Here is a 21769-nt window from a genome sequence, read left to right as displayed (position 1 = left end):
CCTCCCACAGAGCTTCAAAATAACTTTTTAGTATTATATCCCTGAGCAAGCAGTTATAGTCTTCACCACATCAAGTATTAAATTAATATTACACTTCTTAGGTTAATACAGAATTTTTAATGCATACTCGCCTGCTTTAATAACAATTATCTAACTGGACATTATACATAACGAAGGCATTTTAGTGACCACTCACAAGGACTCAACTTTAAGAAACATGCTGTCATGTTTTATTTCCCACCAGGGCAACATGGATACACTCTTCTTAAAGCTAAACTCTTAGGCCAGGATCCCTTGTACAAAGCTGTTGTTCTGCTGAACAGCAAACTGCCCCCCCCACCGTCCTTCAACCCTGGGCACCCATCTAAAATTACTAGCTTCATAAAGTCCAAATAAATGACTACGCACTGATTAAATCTACAGCTAAGTCACAGTGTATACAACTCAGGACAGAAACAAAACTTGATTAATACAATAGCAACTATTTAACAGAAATCTGAAAAAGCTTTCTCTTTGTAAGAAAGGCTGCACGGAACAACATAGTGATGAAACTTTAGTTTTTCTCCACAGGATCCACAGCACAATTTAACTCATAATCACATCAGGTGCACTAACAGTTTAAGTCCTGGCTTTCAACTGAGTAACCATCTATCATCCTATGGAAAATCTTTACTAATTAAAAAATACTGAGATTGAACTATTCCAATGGAAATCAACATACAGCATCTGAGTTATGAGTCAAAAGTGATAGATGAACCAGTGGAACAATGTGAAAAACAACAAAAGAATGGGGAAAACAAAGAGTTTTCTTTCCTAAACTCTACACTTAATGCAAATTTTACAAAAAATTAAAATTTTTTACATTGGAATTTAAAATATCTCTGGGTAGCTCATTTACTTACACCCTTTGAGCCTAAGATTAAGAAAATGATTGTAAGCAAGACATTAAATTTTCCCACAGCTCAATTTAAATTTACCAAAATAAGGAAATTATAGGCCAAAGGATAAGTAAGGTAATAAACATCTAATTCTATGCTGTGGTAGAACCTAAAAGGATAAAAAGTAAAACTAACATTTCCATTAGGCTTTTATTTTACTTTTTTAATCCTTTCCCAAGGATGTTTTTTAATTGATTTTGAGAGAGAAAGGAAGGGAGAGAGAGAGAAACATTGATGTGAGAGAATCATCCATCAGTTGCCTCCCATATGGACCCTGACTAGGGATAGAACCCGCAACCTAGGCATGTATCCCAACTGGGAATCAAACCTGCAACCATGTGGTGTATGGGACGATGCTCCACCTGGCCAGGGCTTTCCCTGAGGCTTTGAAAGGTAGATAAGAATTATGTAAATGGTCTTGCATCCAACCACAGAAAAAGTATAGGTCAATTAGAAGTATCTTTCCCAAGTGGCTAAAATAATTTTCAGAGGATATTTTTCTCCTTGTATATCTCATTCTAGTACAATCTTTCATACCATGTTTTTACCCCAACTTGAAAGAAATCTAAATGTCAGTGGTCCCAAATATGAAGATGGGCATGTCTGTCTTTCATTGAGCTCGTGATACAAGCAAAGCATAGAAACTAGAACAAAGCAAAGAATAACTGTTTCCAGTTAACTTGTTCAGAAGTGATTCTGGATGTTTACCACAAAAAGCATGCTGGCCAAGAGGAAGAAATGTCATCACAGATGCGGTCAGACTTCCATATTAAGGAAGTAGGTGTTTTCCTGTGTCCAGACCAGTGGGAGGTCTGGAAGGCCTCAGCAGTCTCTCAAAGTAACCAATGTAACAGAAATTAAGATAGGCAGAAATAGATTAATAATCCTCTTTAGGTCAAAACCAGTCAATTTTATTGAGTATGTCTCTTTTAGGTTCTTATTTCTGCATCTTCTTGGGATATAGAAAAAACTCCTTATATATGTACAGACATACCTCTAAACTAGTTTATATAAGGAATTTATATGTACTAATTCTACTAATTCAAAAACAAAATTAGGCTTTGATTGAAGGATACAGCACAGTTCTAAGGAAATCTCAACACGGAATAGAGTAGAAACAGGATTTCTGTTTGCAACCTACATTTCATATGGTCATTTGTGATCTCTGATTATACCAGGCATCATATTTTTTCTACTATGTAACTCTCATAGCACCAGAATGATGGCATGCATTCAGGAGATAGCCAAAACTGCTTTTTAATCTAATGGTGATACTCAGCTGGAAGGATTTATGAAATTTTTAAATGAAAACATTTAGACCTCTAATCACCTTGATTCTGAAGCAGTGTCCTGTCTACAGGAAAGGAATGACATTAGCACAAAGAAAGAGACATATGTCCAAAATCAGGATTTAGAATAAAAAGGCATTCCCACAAGTCAATAATGCATAAATAAGGTTATTTCAATAATGAACCAAAATGAGTGATTATACTATTTTTGTCAGTGAATACGAGAGAACTACAGAAAACCAAAACTGTATATCAAAGTACTTCATCCACAAAATCTTATTTTCTCATTGAAAAGTTTTATAAGTAAATAGAAGTAATGACTATCATCTTAACTTTTGACAAATGAACTTCAAGATAAATAATTTTTAATTATAGGCTTAAAAGCTGAGAAGCAATAAGGAGTGACAAGATGCCTGTTGACAGAAAAGACGTATTATATTTGATACATGGATTACATAACTATGCTGTATCATCATAAACAATTATAGTTTAGCAACTAAACAACAAAATAACATTAAATTTTTAAAAATTAATTTGAAGGTAAAACAAAACATACACTTATCCCCTTTGCTTTACCATTTCACTGCTGTGCAAATGAACCTACTAATCAATAAACTATAACATTAAAAATATATTGGCTCCTTTTTCTCATCCTGCTTAAAACAATAACCTGACATGTTTTTAATAATTCAGAATAGTCGTCCTAGAGGAGGATGCCTAATCTGAGTTTCAAATTTCAAATTAATATACCTTCTAAAAAGTAGTATTTGTTAACTATATATGCTAACCTACTCTATACCTTACTTGACGATGCTTAGAGACCCACTTTATAAAACTAGTAAGATATAAGGTATCCAAGTGAAAAGAAAATTATAACTCATAGTATTATGAACCTCCTCCCCTCAATATTCTGAGTAGTTCCACATATCAGGGTAATTGTGTGAGTACAATGTTTTCTCTGAAAGTAGTGATGATGAGAGACGTAGAGTTCAGAAATCACTGGATTAAAACCACGCTCTTGAAAATCCTCCTTCTTAGGAAATACACACTAAAGTATTTAGAATAAAGGGGCATGATGTATGCAACCTGTTCATAAATAGCTTAGAATTATGTATATGTGTATGCATGTGTATATTTGTATGTAAATGGACAGAGAGAATGATAAAGCAAATAGGACAAATGTTAAAGATTGAGGAATCTGAGTAGAGTTTGCAGGAGTTCTCCATAATATTTTTGCAACTTTTCTGTAAATTTGAAATTATTTCCAAATACAAATTTAAAAAACATTCTCTTCAAAATTGTATCTAGTAAATGTATGTCTAAGTAACTTAATCCTTGAAATAAACCTATTAAGGTTTTGTCCAACATTTTTATTACTGTGCAGATAGTCATCAATAATGCATAGAAATATATAACTAAAGACATGAACAATGATATCCACAACAGTACTCTTTAAAAGCCAAAGAACTATAAATAATGCACGTGTCCATCAGCAAAAGAATGGATAAATGTAGTATTAAATGGAATACTATACAGCAATATAAATGAATAAACTGAAGTGCACATAAAAACAGGAATAAATGTCACAACTAACATTCATGAAAGAAGCCAGATATAAAAATTGTATTGTCCCGTTTAAATAAAATTCAAAACTAGGCAAAACTAAGTTATGGTATTTGAGGCCATGATAGGATTACTCTTTGGGTAGGAAAATGAGAGGAGCTGCAGGGTTGCTGGTAGCATTACATTTAGTGACTAGGTGGCAGTTACATGGAGTGTTCACTCTGATGAGCTGTGTGGTTATTTTTTAATAAAAATACTTTTAATGAAAAATATTTAAGCATCTATTGATTCTATGCTGTCAAATTATTAAAAAGCATACAAAAGTATAGAAAAAAGTGCTTTCTGATTTTTAGAATTTCTCAGAGCCAAGAAAACAAAGTATAAAAAATAGCAAAATTTTTAATGATACTACAAATCTAAAAGTTCTCCTCATGTTTAAACATAGCACTTCAAATAAGATAGCAACAAAAAGGTGAAATTTTTCAATGCAAAATGAACATATTGTTGCCCTCTGGACTTCCATATCTTTCTACTAAAATGAGATATAGAGGGCCAAGGAAAGCTATGGGGGAAAAATAATACATATACCTACGCAGAAACTAATAAAGATGAACATATAACCTTATATTAATAAAGCACTATAAATAATCTTTTAAAAGTCATTGATTTTGTACTCTACATTATATTCACAACTAACCTTTGATCTTCTTAATGGCTAGACCTAATTGTCACTTTCAGGCCTGGTTTTGTTTCTGGAAGGAAACTGTGATTCTCCAGATGTTCACTTTAACTAACCTAACAATAAAAAGCTGCAAATAGAGTTCACTGACAGTGTTGTATTCTTATTAGTAGGTGGTACTATAGAGATAAGGCAAACTGATATTTTTATGTGTACACATTCTTGATTCTCTAAATTCATTGCACATTCTATATATATTATACTATTTTTTTGTGGCTAACTTCCTCTAAAATTTCTCCCATAAGGTTGTCCCTTAAAAGTTTTTTAAAATCAATTCTTCATTAACTTCCTTCACTAAAAATTCAATGTTTTAACATGGCTGTATTAATTCAGAGGAAAATTCACATTCGAAAGTTCATTAATCCAATATTAATAATTTTTATTGGAGTAAAAAATATTGGCACACATGGACAAAAGGTACTCAGAGATAATTCAAGGAAGAGTCTAATTTAACTAGTTACTGAGGATTACCTAATTATATGTTAACTTTGGGGACTTCCTAAGTCTAAAGAAAAAGAGGCCAAAAGCATACACAAGAAGATATTAGTGGCACCCAGGCTGACTGATAGCATGTATTCCTCTCCTTGAGGGCAAGAATTGCCAATTATCAAACTACTGAAAACAATACAAATGCCCATCATCAAGAGAGTGGGTAAATTGTGATGTATTTAATGGAATACTATACAGTAGTAAAAATGAATGCACCAAGCCACATATAAAAACAGGAATGAATCAATCTCATAAACTTCTAAGCCAACAACAATCCCATTAGAAGAATCCCCAACTTAACCCACCTCTTTCCAAAGGTAGGAACACCCCACTAAAACTATGAATGATCAGTAAGAATTCATAACTTCAAATTTCTTAAAAAGGCAGTTTTCCAAAATCACTACATCTAATTTTGTGTATCTGTAAGAGCAAAGAGCAAGACTCAAAGGGCTATTCATTTTCAATATTGGGAACCAGGACAAAACAAACTTGAATGTCTACAAAATTCAAGAGATCTCTCATGCTATCTGAAAGTGTTGCTATCAACATGATCCTGTACCCATTATGTGACTTACACTGAGATTTGGAGTCTATGTCATTGGAAAATCAAAGAAATGCCTAGAAAATATTCTATATACTTAAAAATAAAGAAATATTATATCCATCACTTTAGTACAATTGTTTAAATCAGTGGCTTTTGGGTTCCATAAGATATGGCCAGAGAGGCTAAGGAAAAAAAGGGCATGAACTTGGGAGTTTCATTTAGTATGTGTTAGCACCAGGTCTTGTTCCAAACAAAAACAAAGTTTAGACTCTGGGGCCCAAGGCAAAGAAACACACAAATCGTTAAAAAATAATAATAATAATTTTAAAAGTAAGATTATCGTGTACTCAAAAAGGTGGTTTTAAAAGTTTCAAAACACTGGTTTCAAAAGTGTTCTCAATAAAATTAAGTGGAATGAAAACCAAAATATTAGAAACATATTAGAACAAGCACAACATAAGGATGCATAAAAGTCACTCCAAAATTAGCCGCTCTTTAGTAACATATCAGCATATCACACTGCAGAAAATGTTGCTTTGCAAACAGAGGACACTGATCTCACCTGATTTCATTTTCATACTGTGGGGACAGTCTACCTGAATTCTGGTAAAAGCTTTTCAGGAAAGAGGGGGCAGTGAAGGAAGGGGCAGAGAAGGAAGTGTGCAGACTTGGAAGGCTGGAGGAAGAATTACTCTCCTTGTGCATGCGCCGAGCAGATGGAAGAATGCTGAGTACAAAAAACAGCAAATTTGTCTTAATTTATATTTTGGTAGAATCTTCATTCACTATGAAAAAGTATATAAACAGTTCTTGTTGTTAATTTAATCTTTCCTTTAAAGGCTCAGGGCTTGATCTTACATGGGGACAAAAAAGGGAGCATGCAGTTCCCCTACTTAAAAGTATGACCTTGTTTCACCCTTACAAATTGAATTCCTCCTGGCTATGTAGAATGTGTTTGTCTCTAACAATTTTAGGACAAAAAGTGTTTGTTTTTACATGCAAAAGATACTTCAAGGGGGAAAAAATAGGAAAGAACAAATAATTACAGGAAACAAGTCCTGAAGGAAAAGCCGATTATCAGTATTTCAAAGACTTAACATAAACATTCAAAGACGTAAACTCTTCTAAAAATTTAAGAACAATATGTTTAGTTGTTGGAATCATCATAATACCTTTGGTCTAACATTAAAGTCCATATTCTTTCCTGTAGCCAGTGGAATTGTGCAGCCATGGCTTCATCTGAATCCCGAAACCACCAGCATAGCTCTTTTTATTTTTAGAAGATTCTTTTCCCAGTAAGTTTTTACAATGATACAAATAGCATCTTCTTATGTTGACAGGAACTATAAGAGCTTATACGTTATAAAATGTGGAAAGCATAAGGAAGACTAGAAACATCATTTCTAGTTTAAAATAATATTTTAAATTCTTAAAAATAAGTTCTCTTGCCTAGGTAAATATAAATAAAGTGATCATAAAAAAAATCTTGATAACAATGTAAAATTTAACCTCTTTTTACTGAGTGTTCAGGTTTTGGGTTTTGTTTTTCCAACTGGGATCTCTATCAGACCCTGTTTCCCGTCTCAAACTCATAGGGAAAGAAGAAAAACAAAATTAGTTCTAGGATATGAATTCTGATTTGTATTACACAGTATGAAGTATAAAAATTCTACTACTCCAGATTTATCCCCCTTTATTATTTTTTATTAAATGCCAACAGTTTTGTTATTTTTTAAATACAATATAAAATAATTCCTAATGGCTATTTCCTGTCAGTTATGCTGTGTATATTCTTTATAGATATCAAGTTATTCTAGATAAAATTTTTAACAATTTTCTTATTTGGATTTAATTAATTATGAAATAAAATACAGCCAATTTTTGTCTCATGTATGAGGGTAATGTGGGTGACTTTTTTTTAACCCTTGTATTTTATTGTAGGCTAACAGGAAGTTCTGCACCTCTGTTATTTTCAAATTTGCTGACTGTTTCATTAAGTGATCAAGAAGACACTGATAACATGTGCTGTCAGCAGGCTATTCAGGCAAAACCACATGTATAATATCTTGCTTCCTCTGTTTTTCTGGAGGAAAAAAAATGTTTCCGTCCAAAACGTTTTCACTCAGCTGCCTGGTTATACCTTAAATCTTGCCTTGTTTTCCTTAGTAACTAAGATTTTTATAATTCATTTTATTTTTATGGTCTTTCTAAAAACTAAATGTTGGCTACAGCCTGAAGTCACAACAAATCTAGACTCGACAGCGATCAAAACAGGTTGGAAGGAGAGCTTTACTTCACATTCCGGAGAGAGGTTGGGACTCACCTACACTGTTCGCTGGAGCTCTGCCTCAGAAGAGGGGAGCGCACACCGTGAGCCCTCCCCTCCTGCAGATTCAGCTTTCTCTTTGCGCTTGAAGGTGGGTGGCTGAACGTGTGTGCCCGTCTTCGAAACTGTGGGGAATCAGAATCCTCTTCAGGGAATGTCTGCCAAACTGAGGACAGTGGGGAGGCTGGTGGTGTCCCTGGCGGAGAGTCTCCTGGCGAGTAGTCCTGAAAAGCAAGCAGAAGGGAGGTCTTTCTTTCCTACATGGATCATGGCAGGCCTGCTTCAATACAAAGCTTAAAAGTGACAAGGTGCCTCTTCTTCCTCCTGAGTCAATGACAAAGCTGGTATTATCTTTTTTTTTTACACTCAATCCATGCTGAAGGCTAATCGGTATCACCACAAGCCATTTCTTCTGATAAGCAGCTGTGAGACAGCATCCGTAAAGATATATCAGAAAGCGAAAGGGATAAGAAAAAGTGTTTTCCCTAACACTTTGTGGTAAAATGCTGTAGCTACTGTACTTTTCTCATTGTTGCCAGAAAGATGAAAAGGGATCATGACCAAAAAAGGGTGGAGTCTGCGTTTACGTATCTACTGATTTCCGTGACATATCGGCTGCATGCTTCCTGTACTGTCAAAACAATATCACAGCGTTTAAGTATCCAAGTCTGGTGGCAAAGCCTTCAGGAAAATAAAGTAAAGCCTGTAAAGCATCTTCCTTCACTATGGATATTTCTATCCAACGACACACGTTCCCTGATGTAACATTTTTTAAAAGACAAGAAAAACAGGAAATGAATGAAAAGTGACTTATGTTGGAATGCATCTCATATTGCATGTGTAGACATCATAAATCTTTCGATTTAGACAGGTATGCTGTTTATACTTTCCAGAACAATCACCATCGTAGAAATGTTTAGCTTAATAAACATGGGTTAGGGCTAAAAAGACTCACCGCTGAACTAAGTCCTCAATTTTATCAACAGGAAGTTTAATAAAAATATTTTAATATCTACATTAACAAATAGGTTGCCTATGCCTCAGGTTACATGTTGCATGATACAGGAAACAGGAAACCAACCCTCCTGAGAATTGTCTATGAGATAAAGAGCTAAATAATGTTGCAGTTAAAATGGTTAAAAATGGGGGTGGAGTAACATGGGGAGAAAACAAAAGATAAAAAGATTACTATTCAAGTGCAGTAATTACATGGCTCATTTTTCTACAGCTTTGGAGCAACGGTTGCTCAAATACTGTCCTCCCAAGCATGCTAACTCCACATAGTAAACAGCCTGAGAGAGCAGAGTTAGTCTGCAAGGGATGTGTCTGTCTCACCACGAGAAAGCTTCAGCTGAATAAAGAGCACCATGCTCATAGCCAGAACCTTCTTATTTAAAATAATAAAGCCTCAAATGTTTATTTTTTTTAAATCATAAATGACTCAGAACAAAATAACTAAGCAGGCAAATTACCATATCAGTGCTGGTTTGTGCCAAGTCCCAATTAGTAGTAAAAAAGGGGAGCTCTGCTTAGATACCTTCTCTGAAGCAAGACTGTTGGCCCGTTCAAAGCTGTCCATACTTCCAAGTCGACCTCTCATTCTGTTAGCTCCCTACATGAAGAGAATAAAATTAAATCATTCATATGGTCTGAATTTTTACTTTAAAACTACTATAAAAAGCAGCTGCCTCTTTATGTTAGCATTAAATTGATCCATTTTGCAGTTCACTCAATTTTATGGGTAGTATTAACAGACATTCCAGCACAGTAAATAGAACTATTCAAAGTCTATTTCCATTACTCCCAACTCAGCCATCAGATTACTAGGTACGCAGACCGAGCTTTCTGGAGATATTTTGGTTACAAGGTTAAACATTATTCATTCACACAATCAGTGAGAGCCCCGTTAACTTTGTGTCTCACGTAGATAAACATAAATGTAAAAGGTACAGCACAGCTAACCACAACATGGTTTAATACATATAACCTCCCTACAACCAAGATTACAAACATCATAATTCAGAGTGCAAAATTTTAATATACACAGGTTAAGAGGAGAAATCTGCATCCCAAAATGTATGGACTTAAGCTTTGTTCATTATTCCATAATCCAAAACAACTTCAACAAAGCATTTCTCTCCAAGAAGACTAAGTAACTGTCTGCTTCAGTACTGGTGAATTGGATCGTATTCTTCTTTTCACATAGTCCTTTGGTATGGATTTCATAGATGATCTAAGAAAGAGGAACCTAAGAGGTCATCTCATGTACAGGGTGGGGCAAAAGTAGATTTACAGTTGTGAGTATGTGCAACAGAGTTTATTCTTGTATTATTATTTATTAACTATTGCATTATTTTCCATATGAACAACTATAAACCTACTTTTGCTCCACCCTGCATTTCCCTCAGTTCATATAGGAAGCAACTGAAACCAACTTTTGAAGGAAAAGGAAAGAGGAAAGGCAGGCTGGGAACCACATCATCCAGAGGTCTGAAGAGACAAAACACAGACTGAGGAGTTCTATGTAACTCTAAACCCACGGAAAAGCTCTAAAAAGAATAACTAGAAATACAAGCCAAGTCAGTGTGACACAGATTCTGCAAAATGAAAAACTCACGGTATTTGTACCACAGTTTACAGTTTTAATGTTTGTGGCCATACATTCCTGGGTTCAATTTTTGAAAGGAAGGGGGTTAAATTCCATTTTAATTTTTAGTCAAATTAATATCTGCACAAAATTTCAAAAGCCAAATTGTGCTACCAAGCGCAAAATGTAAAGTGACAGTCACCACCCGCCCCCTCTCTCACACTCTGAATCCCATTGCTTTGATGCTTCTGGCATTCGGCTTATACAGTGGTACCTCGGTTTTCGAACATCTCCATTGACGAACATTTCGGTTTATGATCGCAGTAAACCCGGGAGGAAATGCTTCGGTTTTCGAACATGCCTCAGAAGGCAAACATGCCACGTGGCTTCTGCTGAGGGCAAGATCCTGAGGCCCAGCTGTCAGCTGTTGATCCCTCGGTTTTTGAACATTTCAGAACTCAAACGGTCTTCCAGAATGGATTACATTCGAAAACCGAGGTACCTCTGTATCACTATTTCTAATCTTTCCACCTTAAGCGCTATCTATTCACTTCCTACTCACTTTGGAAAATGAGACTTTAGTGTTCTTACTTCATTCCCCACTCTCAAAGTGTTAGGGAAAAGAATACCTTTTCTTTTTACCCACCCTCTCTTTTCCTCTTCTCTCAATACAGAGATATCACAGGTTTCGGTTAAAACAATAATTTCCGGCCAGGCATGGCTCAGCGGTTGAGCGTTGACCTAGGATCCAGGCGATCGGGGTTCAAATTCCCAGTCAGGGCACATGCCCGGGTTGCGGGCTTGATCCCCAGTTGGGGATGTGCAAGAGGCAGCCGATCAATGACTCTCTCAACATTGATGTTTCTATCTCTCTCTCTCCCTCTCCCTTCCTCTCTCTGAAATCTATAAAGATATATTAAAATAATAATAATAATTTGTGACTAGATTATTATGATTTGGTAGTGTTTGCACCCGAGCTATATATTTCACTATTACTACAACTCATAACTTGTACAATTTGTTTTTCAAAGAGTTAACATTCACTTCAGCGATTACTGATATATTACAAAAGTCAGCAGCAGATCTCAGTCTGGTCAAACAACCCATAGTCCATCAATTACAATTTTTTCTTTTTCTTTGAGCTACCCATTGTGAAAACCTGTCTCCCTACCCCAGTCTGGACTGGCTGCAATTTAGGCTTGCTGAATAGATCTCCCCAGTATTTTCCTTCACTATTAACCTAGAAATATCCTTTAATGCTACTCTGTGCTGGAATTTCTGTTTCATTGATTCACATGTCTTCCTCTTTCTCAGTTTATTTCTGCATTTTGGTGGAGCCCATACTCCAAGTGCTTTCTGAGAAGTAATTTTTTAAATTTACATGTCTGTAAATGTCATTTTTCTACACTTATATTTCATTAACAGTTTGGCTGAATATATAATTTTGGTTAGAAACTTTCCTTCAGAATGTTAGCATTGCTCAAGTGCCTCTGGCACGGAAGTCTAATGCCACTGTGATTAAGCCTTTGTATGGCCTACTGTTTCTCTCTGGAACAGATTCTAAGTTTACTCTTGGGTGCTTGAAATTTCACAACGATGTTCCTTGGCATGGCTTTCTTCAGTCGCTCTATTGTACAGATTCTAAGCCCATTAAATCTGGAAACATGGCTATTAGCTCTGAGAAATTTCTAAAATGATTTCTTTGAAAATTTCTGCCTGCATTTTTCTTTCGGGAACTCCTACCATTAGGCTTTTAGATCTTCAGATGAATCCTTTGGCTTTTTACCCTGTTCTCCTGTTTTCCATTTCTTTATCATTTTACTTTACTTTCTTGAAGATTTAACTATAGCTTCCTAGCCTTCTAATGAGTTTTTCTTTTTATGTCTACTATCAGAAAGTTTTAAGAGTTCTTTCCTGTTCTCAATTGACTGTTTTATATTTAGAGCATCCTATCTTGTCTCATAGAAGCAATAAAATTTATTCTTATCTATGTATATTAATACATAGTGATATAGTTTTATATCACTGGTAGCTCTCTAAATAACAATTATATAAACAATAAAATTAAGAGCTACATCTATTATTACTGAATGCTTATCATGTGCTACATACTATGTTAAGCATTTTACACTGCATTATCTCATTTATTCCTCACAAAAATTCTATGAGGTAGGTGTAGTTTTTAACTCAACTTTACAGATAAGGAGACTGAAGTTCTGATATGATTATGTTGCCAAAGTTTACACCACTAGTTAAAGGACAGAGCAGCAATTTGAACCCCAGAAGTGTAATTTAAAAGTGAAGCTTTTAATATCTTTCTCAGTACTCCCTCTGGAAGACAGAGCTTTGTGAAAGGTAGAATTACAAATAAAACTAACTAGCCTTCACTGGTTAAGTGTAATTTTGCAAACACCTAGAATCTGATCAAAGTTATTTCAATTCTTCAGTTCTACACTGTAACATGATATACTTCTAATAATAAGCTATATTTGTGGCTGATAAATCATAGGGTTAATGTGTGTGGCCAAGAGGTAAATACTGTAAAGACCAGGTCGCTTTCTGTTATTTTCTTAGCCTCTACTTATATGTCAACCTGCCTGGTTACCTTAAACAGGTTTCTTGGTCATCTTAGCCTCTACTTATATGTCAACCTGCCTGGTTACCTTAAACAGGTTTCTTGGTCACAACAATAAAAGTAGTCAGATGGGAATCAAACCTTTTACATTATCACAATAGCAATTAAAATCGCCCATTTTACTCAGAGTGGTATTTTATCCACGTGTTGTGTGCGAGTGTGTGTGTGTGTGTGTGTGTGTGTGTGTGTGTGTACACAAAGAAAAACAAACTATAATTATTCACACATTTTCAACAAGAACAATGGATGTTACTCTGAAGAAAGCATGAAATGAGGACTGTTTTCCAATGACTCACTTTAATTCACAGTGCTTCTTGGGAAATGTGTATATTAATAAACATATTCATAAATATTTCTCTTTTGGTAAACTTCAACTTGAGAAAAAAGCAACAAACAACCAGAATACAAGGCTGTCTTTTCACCTTTGAACGGACAACTTCTTCAGTTTTACTATATTATGATTTGGCAATACATGTGTTAAGCCTTTTCCCTTGGACCCACTTTTTAATTGTAAGTGAGCTGAGCTTCTCAGCTATTTAAAAATGTATCCTATTTCATAAACAACTATAGTTAGCTAAATAAAATATTTTGAGATTTAAAAATGACAGCAATTATGAGTCAAACTTTTTGACTGAAGTGTCAATTTTCTACTTTTTACCCAAAGAGGGGGAAAAAATGGTAAGTTTTAGAAGTACACAAAACCCCTTCTCTATGTAACCTTTGATACAACATGGGTCGCTGCCAACCTTCCCAATAAGTCCATTCTGTTGCACATGGTGCAAGTGAGACCTTGTTAGGTCACATGATTTATGACACTTGGCAGCATTTGTGACACAAAAGCTATAGTATCCGCCTTGACCAAAATAGATTAGCTGCGTGCTGGCTTCAAGTGTCATTACCGTCATTCAAGGCTATGTGAGTGGCACTTCAAAGTCAGCGGTGAAGGTACTGTGCAGAATGCCCAAGTACTGACTGGGATAAAGAGATAAACTCTAAACACCCTTTGTCACTGGGTAAATGGTGAGGTTTCAGAGCTCTCACTGTTCCCACCACCTCACATCTATAGTGTGATGCTTTCCTAATATATTGACATTCCATCCGCACAGGTAAGGTGCGTTAAGCCGGTGGTAGTATGTCTGCTTCACAAATGGGGAAACTATGGCTTAGAGAAGGCAAATATTTTGTCCAAAATCATAAATATAAAATCTGCTAGGGTAAGGTCTTGAATTCAGGTCCCCTGGCCATCTATTTAAATGGACTTTCTACTAAAATTCTCACTAACACACCATGGGAGGGAGGGAGGGAAGGAGGGAGGAAAACAGACATAACTAATCTGTAAATTTTGAAGAAAATAAGGTAGTGCCCAGCCAGAGTGGCTCGGTTGGTTGAGCACTGTCCTGTGCACCAAAGGGTTGCCGGTTCGATTCCTGGTCAGGGAACATGCCTGGGTTGTGGGTTCGATCCACTCTCGGGATGAGTGCAGAGGGCAACTGATCAATGCCTCTACCTCTCTCTCTCTCCCTCTCTCCCTCTCCCTCCCTCCCTCCCTCCCTCCCTCTCGCTCTCTCTCCCTTCCTCTCTAAGCATGTCCTCAGTGTGAGGATTAAAAACAAAACAAAAATAAGGTAGTAAAATTTTATGAAAAGTTGCATGAACACACTTCTGAGTAATCTCCTAGATACTCTTTTTCTAGATTCTGTTTCTGCTGATAAAATAACAGCACTGACAGCTGACCATGCTTGCTGTGGGGCATCTGTCAGATTTAGAAGACTTTTGATCATTAAGAGAAATACCTATCAAAGTATTCTGAGTTGTAGCAAAATAAATAAAAAAATAATAAGAGTACCATATGTCAGAAGTTACTATGTCCTAAAGCTCTACTGCACCTTCTTGATCTTGACACTTTTGAAGATTACAAGCTAGTTATTTTGTGGACTATAGAGAATAACAGGTTTGTTGATATTGCCTCGTGATTAGGTTCATGTACTGCTCCTCTGACAGGAATACCAGAGAAGTGGTGCTGTATTCTTTGTAGCAGGTGTCCCATGCTGATGATGTTCAGTTTGATTACTTGATTAAGGTGGTGTCTGCCAGCCTGCTCCATTGTAAAGTTACTATTTTCCTCTTTGTAAACAATAAGTATTCATTAAAACCAGTAAATATCTTGATCCTGATCAAACTCTCATTGTATTCATTTATTTTTCATGTCAGAATAGGCTCATGGTTTCCTATTTTATTCAACAGATTAATCTGTTGCTATCATTTATTTTGATGCTCATATTGTCTCAGATATCACCAGTGGAGTCCATGGTTTTCATGTCTTTATGGCCTATCAGCACCTTTGTTGGAGCACTTCCTTATTATCTAAAATACCAAGATACTCCGGTGTTATCTTGTACTTTCCCTGCAGTGCTGAAATTAGACATTTCTCCCAGGATCCTGGTTCCCTCTTGTAGAATGTTATATAGAAACCCAAATAGGGTATTAGGTGTCACCCAGCAAGGCTTAATTCATTATCTGATATTGAAGAAAAGCTGGTCCTAGTTCCTATCAGTGGACAGAGCCACAGACCATATATACACATTTACACATACACAAACACACACACACATATATAAAAATCTATTCCTCAAAACTATAGATAGATAGCTTTGATTCCACACTGTTACTTCTGAGTTGAACCCAATAACACAGGATTCATTATAATTTCCAACCTCTGATTATTTGTAATCCCTTTCCCCCACTATCCTTAAAATATTTATATATTTGATCAGTCCCGTGTGTAAACAATTTCTACAACTGTCACCTCACAGACATTCTCCTTATCCTACTCAGGTTCCAACACCCATGCTAGGGCTACCACCTCCAGACATGGATGCCATCCTCACCCTGCACAGACTAACTCCATTCATCGGGCACCTTGAGTGCTTTCTCCCCTCTACTCTGGCTCTGATCCCCTGCACTGGGCCATCCCTCTACAGGGACAGCCTCCTTACCAACTCAAGCTGCAAATTCCTGATCGAGGCTGCCTCCCTCAGCTGGCACCCTCCTCACCATACTCTGGTTTCCACATGCTGCACTGGGCCACCCCACACACAGCACCCACAAGGCTGTGTCTCCCTGCTCTGAGCCACTGAGGTTCCCCTGCCCTCCAGCCCCAAGACACCCACCTTGACTAATCTCATCTAACAACACTAGGATTGAGTTATTCAGGAAGAAGAAAATGAAAGGGTAGAGGAATTGCTTTGCTTATTTTTAAACAGAATATTTTCTCCCTCCAAATTTACTAAAAGGAATACATAAATATCTGTTAACTTATCCTCACTATTTGCAGCATTTCCTATCAGATCCTAAAATGAGCAAAAGAAGGATTTTTTTATAACTTTATGTGGCTAATGATAAAAAGTTCCTAAAGTATTGGGCGTCAATATTCTATTTTCCCCTTTCTATATATCTCCACTAATAAATCTCTGTTACTGAAATTCAGATATTATAAACACTAGGATAAATCTATATCTGAGAATGAAACTTGGAGAGATTATTTTAAATAAACGTTAACTAAAGTTATCTTAGTAGTTTTTTTAAAACAAGAAATCTTCTGTGAGCCAGTTAAGAATGAAGCAGAGCAGTTCAAAAACACCAGCATTAATACCTGTTAACAGTCTCAGTGTAATCTTACCCTTGAGAAGATATTTTCCAGGGAGCTAGTTAAAGATCTCTTAGCTTTATTTTTCAGAACGTCGAGTTTGAACCTTCCACTGCTTGTTGCATTTTCTGGGATTGTACTATTTGAAATGGTCTACAGAAAGAAAAACAGATAAATTTTAGTTTGGGAATATTCAAGGTTAAATGTGGCTTTAAAGACAGGCTTATAACTAAGCCATTAAAAAGCATAGGATTCTTCTGCAGCTCTATTGAGGAGTAATAATTTAGGTTCCACACTGTGAACACACAGATTATAAGGAAAAGGATGTTTTTTATTCTAAATTTATCTTTATTGTTGAAAGTATTACAGATGCTCCCCATTTTCCTCTGACTGACCCCACCCCTCCCCACTCCCAGGATTTACTTTTTAATATTGTAAGTAATACAAGAGACAGAAATCAGATCTTTCCTTTATGTCTTTTCTTTCTGCTAATTAATTCCTGCTGCATTTAACAAAAGTTACACTGGAGATGTTTTTACTGCTGTTATTTTTATTAACAATTATAACCATTCCTTTTCAAGTTGCATATTTGTACCCAAATTACCAAGGGAAGCACAGAAAATATGTTCAAAAAACAAAGCCGCTTCTAGCAAAGCTGGATTCCCCTATTGCCTCTGTTATAATTCCATTTTCATTTTTGAGTGGGCCATTTATCTTTTGGATCAACAAGTATTCACTGAAAATGCTAAATTGTATGAGAATCTACAATGTGTACACTATCTTAGGTTCTCTCTATAGTTCATCCTACTAATCTAAGAAGCCTACTATGTACATTACATGGTTCTTAGTGCCAGAAAACTTCCAAGAAACCTTATCATTTGCTTGGGAGGGAATATATTTACATTAAGCATTGCCACAAAGAAACATGGAAATATCAAATCTGGAAGCATGAACATGGGTTATGCGTCTCAGTGGTCAGGAAGAAAAGAATAGGAAAGATTCAGGTAAATAAAGAAAGTGGAATGAAGACATTTCCCACAAGTGGGGATGATGTTAGCAAAGTCATAAAGACTAATGCTCATGGGAGTCAGCATGGGTGTGTGACTAAAACAGAAGGAAGCAATGAGGGGTAACTTAGGAAAGTGAGGCTGGACATAAAACCTTGGATAGGAAGAATCACTGATCAGGATTTATAAGCAGATTTTTGAGTATCTCAAACTCAAATGTATCTCTTTTTCTTTCTATAGACTGTGAAAGGAGTGTCTGTGGGAAAGTTATCTGTAAAGGAGTGTTCCAAAATCACCTAAAGGACATGGAAATCAGAAGCTGAAAAACGGACTAGAGACTTCAGCAAAGTCTACGCAGGAGCAATAAAGGTCCATACTAATATTGGCTCCAAGGGGCAGTCTAAGAAATTACTGGTAAAAAAAAAAAAAAAAAAAATGACCCCCATTAAGAAAAGGAAAGGAAGGAAAAGGGAAGGAAGGGAACAATAGATATGGATGCGGGCTGAACTGGGCTGTAGGTGTGTATAAAGGACTGGGAGACCCAATATTCTAAGGCATTCAAGCTAATGACACAACCTAAATAGGGAAATTGTATTGGCACTTAACACAATGGCTGACACAATAGCTGCTCGGTAAATACCAAGCTAATAAATGGGAGGAGGGAAGGAAGAAAAGGAGGGAGGGAGGGAGGGAGGGAAAGAGACAGAGAGGGAAGAAATATTAGCAGGAACTACAATTTGTTAGAAGTCCCCTCCTCCTCCATGATCTTTAGTGTCCTCCATCAAAAGAAAATGCACATCGCTACTCGCGCACCGCTTCTGTCCTTCCGGTCAGCATCACTGTCACCATCAATGACTGGGGTAAGCAAACCCATTAATAGGCTTTAGTCTGCAGACTCACAGATGGAGAGTGGGCAGACAGTTCTGGTGGGGGGTGCATGCTGTGGGGGGGGACTGAGCAAAAAAGAAAAAAAGGAGAGAAAAAACTCATGGACATGGATGGACAACAATGTGCTGATTGCAGGAGGTGGAGGTGGAAGAAGGCATAGAGGGAATAAATGGTGATGGAAAAAGCAAAATAAAAATAAATAAACAACCTCTCAACACCTTCTGGAAAAAAAAAATTATAGTCTTTATGTCTCTTGACCTTCCTATTATACCACTGATCATTGTCGATCTTATTGCAACTCTTCTCCTGCCTTGGTCACCTACCATAACAAATCTAAGTCTCTTCATACTCCAGAATTCCCTCTCAGTCTGGTTCACTGGCTCAATTTTAACTCACTCACTGCATGAAATGTGGGTGTTCCTCAGTACATCCCCCTTTGACTTCAAATCTATGCTAAAGCTCATTGTCTCAATGCTTACACTATCAACTCAAATTTCTCCATTTTTCTAATTAAATCTCAAACACATTTCTTAAATTAAACTCTTTCTTCTTATTTCCATCCCCTACCTCACTCTGGTCTTCTTTCTGTATTTTCTAGCTCAGTTCATATCTGAAACCTTGAAGTCTCTCCCAGCAAACTCCCTCTCCCTCCCTTTACGTATCTATCCAGTCAGACACCAAGTCCTAATCACCATGCCTCCTAAATAGCTCTTGACTCAGTCCTTTCCTCAGATTGCCAGGCTCTAGCTGGGCCTCTCTCCAAGACAGAATCATTCAATCCATTTATGTACCCGTGCTATCTCCGCCTGGTACATACTTGTATCATTGTACTAACCACACCATATTTCCCTATTTTGACTTATTTGATTACATGTTGATTTCTCCTCCTGAATAGCTATATGGCAGAAAAGAGCTGTCATTACTCATCACCACTGCCGAGTAATAGTATGCGAGTGATAAAAGTTTGTGCATTAATTAAATGAATCGCTTCTCACATATTCTATTATTAAATTCTCTGAACTTGAGAACGTGACTTTAGTTCCTAAGGCTGTCAACACCCTCACCCACCAACCTGCCCCACAAACTGAGAGTCACTGCGACAGTAAAGTTTTCTCCTTAAAGTACAAATCTGACCTTCTCACACTCTCACTGGAAATCCTTCAATGATGAAGTCAGGCCTGTGGCTTAAGGCTCTTCATCATTTCACTGCTACCTATCTCTGCAGCCTCATCTCCTCAACCATTCCCAGCACCCCCTAAAAACAGTATGCACTTGCACTATGTACATTCACTCCTGGTCACAAAGTTACTCCACAACTTTGTGCTCAATGTCCCTTTCTTAAAACATACTCCCGCAACTTCTCTGATTAGCAAACTTTATCTCCCTTAAAACTCCAGCCCCTACCCCCAAAAAACCCTTCCTCTTGAATTCTTTCATTCTTCCCTCTACCTCACTCTCTACTCCGGCTCCAAAGCAAAGAAATAGCTACTTTTGTGCTCACGACAGTCTTAAAAAGCTACTTTGTTGCCTCTATTATACGTGTCCATTTAACTGTTTGCAATTCCCTTTGGAATATGTGAGCCCTTCTCTGGAGGGAACATCATTTATCCATCACATTTTTGTTCACCATCATCACACAGGTTGGCTCATAGAAAGTTCTCTGGAAGAGCTTACTCAATGAATAAATTAAAGAGTCGCTACTAAAGTGATATGTAATTTGTTTTGAACAAAGTGAAATAAAGACATAACCTGAATTAGTGTTATTAAGAGGAAAATATGTCATTATCTCTTTACATGCTGCTGCTGGCAGTCTTGCTTTGTTTATGCAGCTGGAAACACATATTAAACCACGTGCACAAAAATAGCATCCCCTAGTTTGCAGCTAGAACAGCTGTCTCCATGATACTACTGCTTCTTTGGGTGTTTGCTACTGACCACTAAGGCTGTGTAAGATTTTAATGAAATAGGATGTTTGAAGGGGTTCAGAGGAGGCCTCCCCAACATGTGCTTCTTTGGCATCTGGATTATTTTGATCAAGACTCTGGGTTCACAAGAAACTTTTACCTCTCCCTTAAATTTAAATTAGGGGACTTGCCCTAATAAGAGTTATCACCAGAAATAGCTTATCACCTATCTATAGGGTGGGGCAAACTCCTAATTACTGAACATCTGCTCTTATCATCTTCTTATCCTGCAATGACCTTCCTCCCCTCAGAAGCCCAAGGCACCTTATTTCATTCTTACCTCAGAATGTCACACGGACCTCACTTCCCCCTCTGTCTCTGAACCTCAGCCTCTCTTGTATATGGGGTCCCCATACACATGTATGTAATCAAATTTTGTAATTTTCTCTTATTCATCTGTCTCATGTCTATTTGATTATTAGACTAGACAAAAAAAAAAACCTAGAAGGAGGGAGGAAAGTTTCTTCCTCCCCCACATGTTTAAATAAATTTGAAATAACGGACTAATGTAACTGAAAATTCATGTTGATTCTAAATCATGAACATGTTATTAATGTTTTTATACAAAAACACACAAATGTTTTTACATTTTAAAACCATAATTATTTTATCTCAATGTGCCAATGCCTGTTAAAATTTCCTATAAAACACCTAAAACACTGAAAATAAATCTGATAGGACTTTAGCCCTAAAGATGAGAACACAAAGAAAGGAAACTCCTTTCCTATTTTCTGTGGTAGTTTGACTAAATATAGAAACAAAACAAGGTCAAGGAAGAACCCTCTTCTCACCGACAGGCCTTCCCCGATATGAATGTGTGTCTTCTGCTTGGCTTCGCACAGCTGCCTCAGATGCAAAATCACAAGTTCGTTTTCCTCCTGGTCATTGACTGGCTTCATTTTCTGTTGAACAGACCAACCAAGAGCACACTATGGCAACACAGCTTCTCTGGTTTTATTTCATTCCCACTTGGTCTTATCTGTCTGGCAGACAAACATAAGTAAAGCCCAGCATTTCACTGCTCTTAGAAGCAAGAGTAACAGTGGCATTCTAGCTACTACCCAATGGTACAATAGGATATAAATCTTTAACTTCAGACACGGAAATGAGAACAGGAACTTAGAAAAACAGGACCCAATTCTCATTCCTTGTCT

At 36.7% G+C, this 21769-nt stretch overlaps 1 protein-coding gene across 2 annotated transcripts in view; it reads right to left on the bottom strand.

Moving 5' to 3' along the window:
- The window catches only part of TBC1D4 (TBC1 domain family member 4), a 167665-nt gene that overhangs the window by 28410 nt on the left and 117486 nt on the right, over positions 1 to 21769 (bottom strand). Inside the window, exons 7-12 of one of the 2 annotated variants that reach the window (XM_087814297.1) lie at positions 21407 to 21517; positions 16790 to 16909; positions 9426 to 9500; positions 7886 to 8112; positions 6125 to 6289; positions 2269 to 2292 (exon numbers count right to left, since the gene is read on the bottom strand). In XM_087814297.1, coding sequence (XP_087670423.1) covers positions 2269 to 2292; positions 6125 to 6289; positions 7886 to 8112; positions 9426 to 9500; positions 16790 to 16909; positions 21407 to 21517 — 722 coding nt within the window. The remainder of the gene's footprint in view (positions 1 to 2268; positions 2293 to 6124; positions 6290 to 7885; positions 8113 to 9425; positions 9501 to 16789; positions 16910 to 21406; positions 21518 to 21769) is intronic. The other variant, XM_087814296.1, reaches the window with a different exon arrangement.

Source organism: Miniopterus natalensis, chromosome 2 (genome assembly GCF_054644295.1).
Source record: "Miniopterus natalensis isolate mMinNat1 chromosome 2, mMinNat1.hap1, whole genome shotgun sequence".
NCBI classification, from domain to species: Eukaryota; Metazoa; Chordata; class Mammalia; order Chiroptera; family Miniopteridae; genus Miniopterus; species Miniopterus natalensis.
The sequence above is the reverse complement of the archived record's forward strand: the minus strand, read 5'-3'. Positions and strand labels throughout refer to the sequence as shown.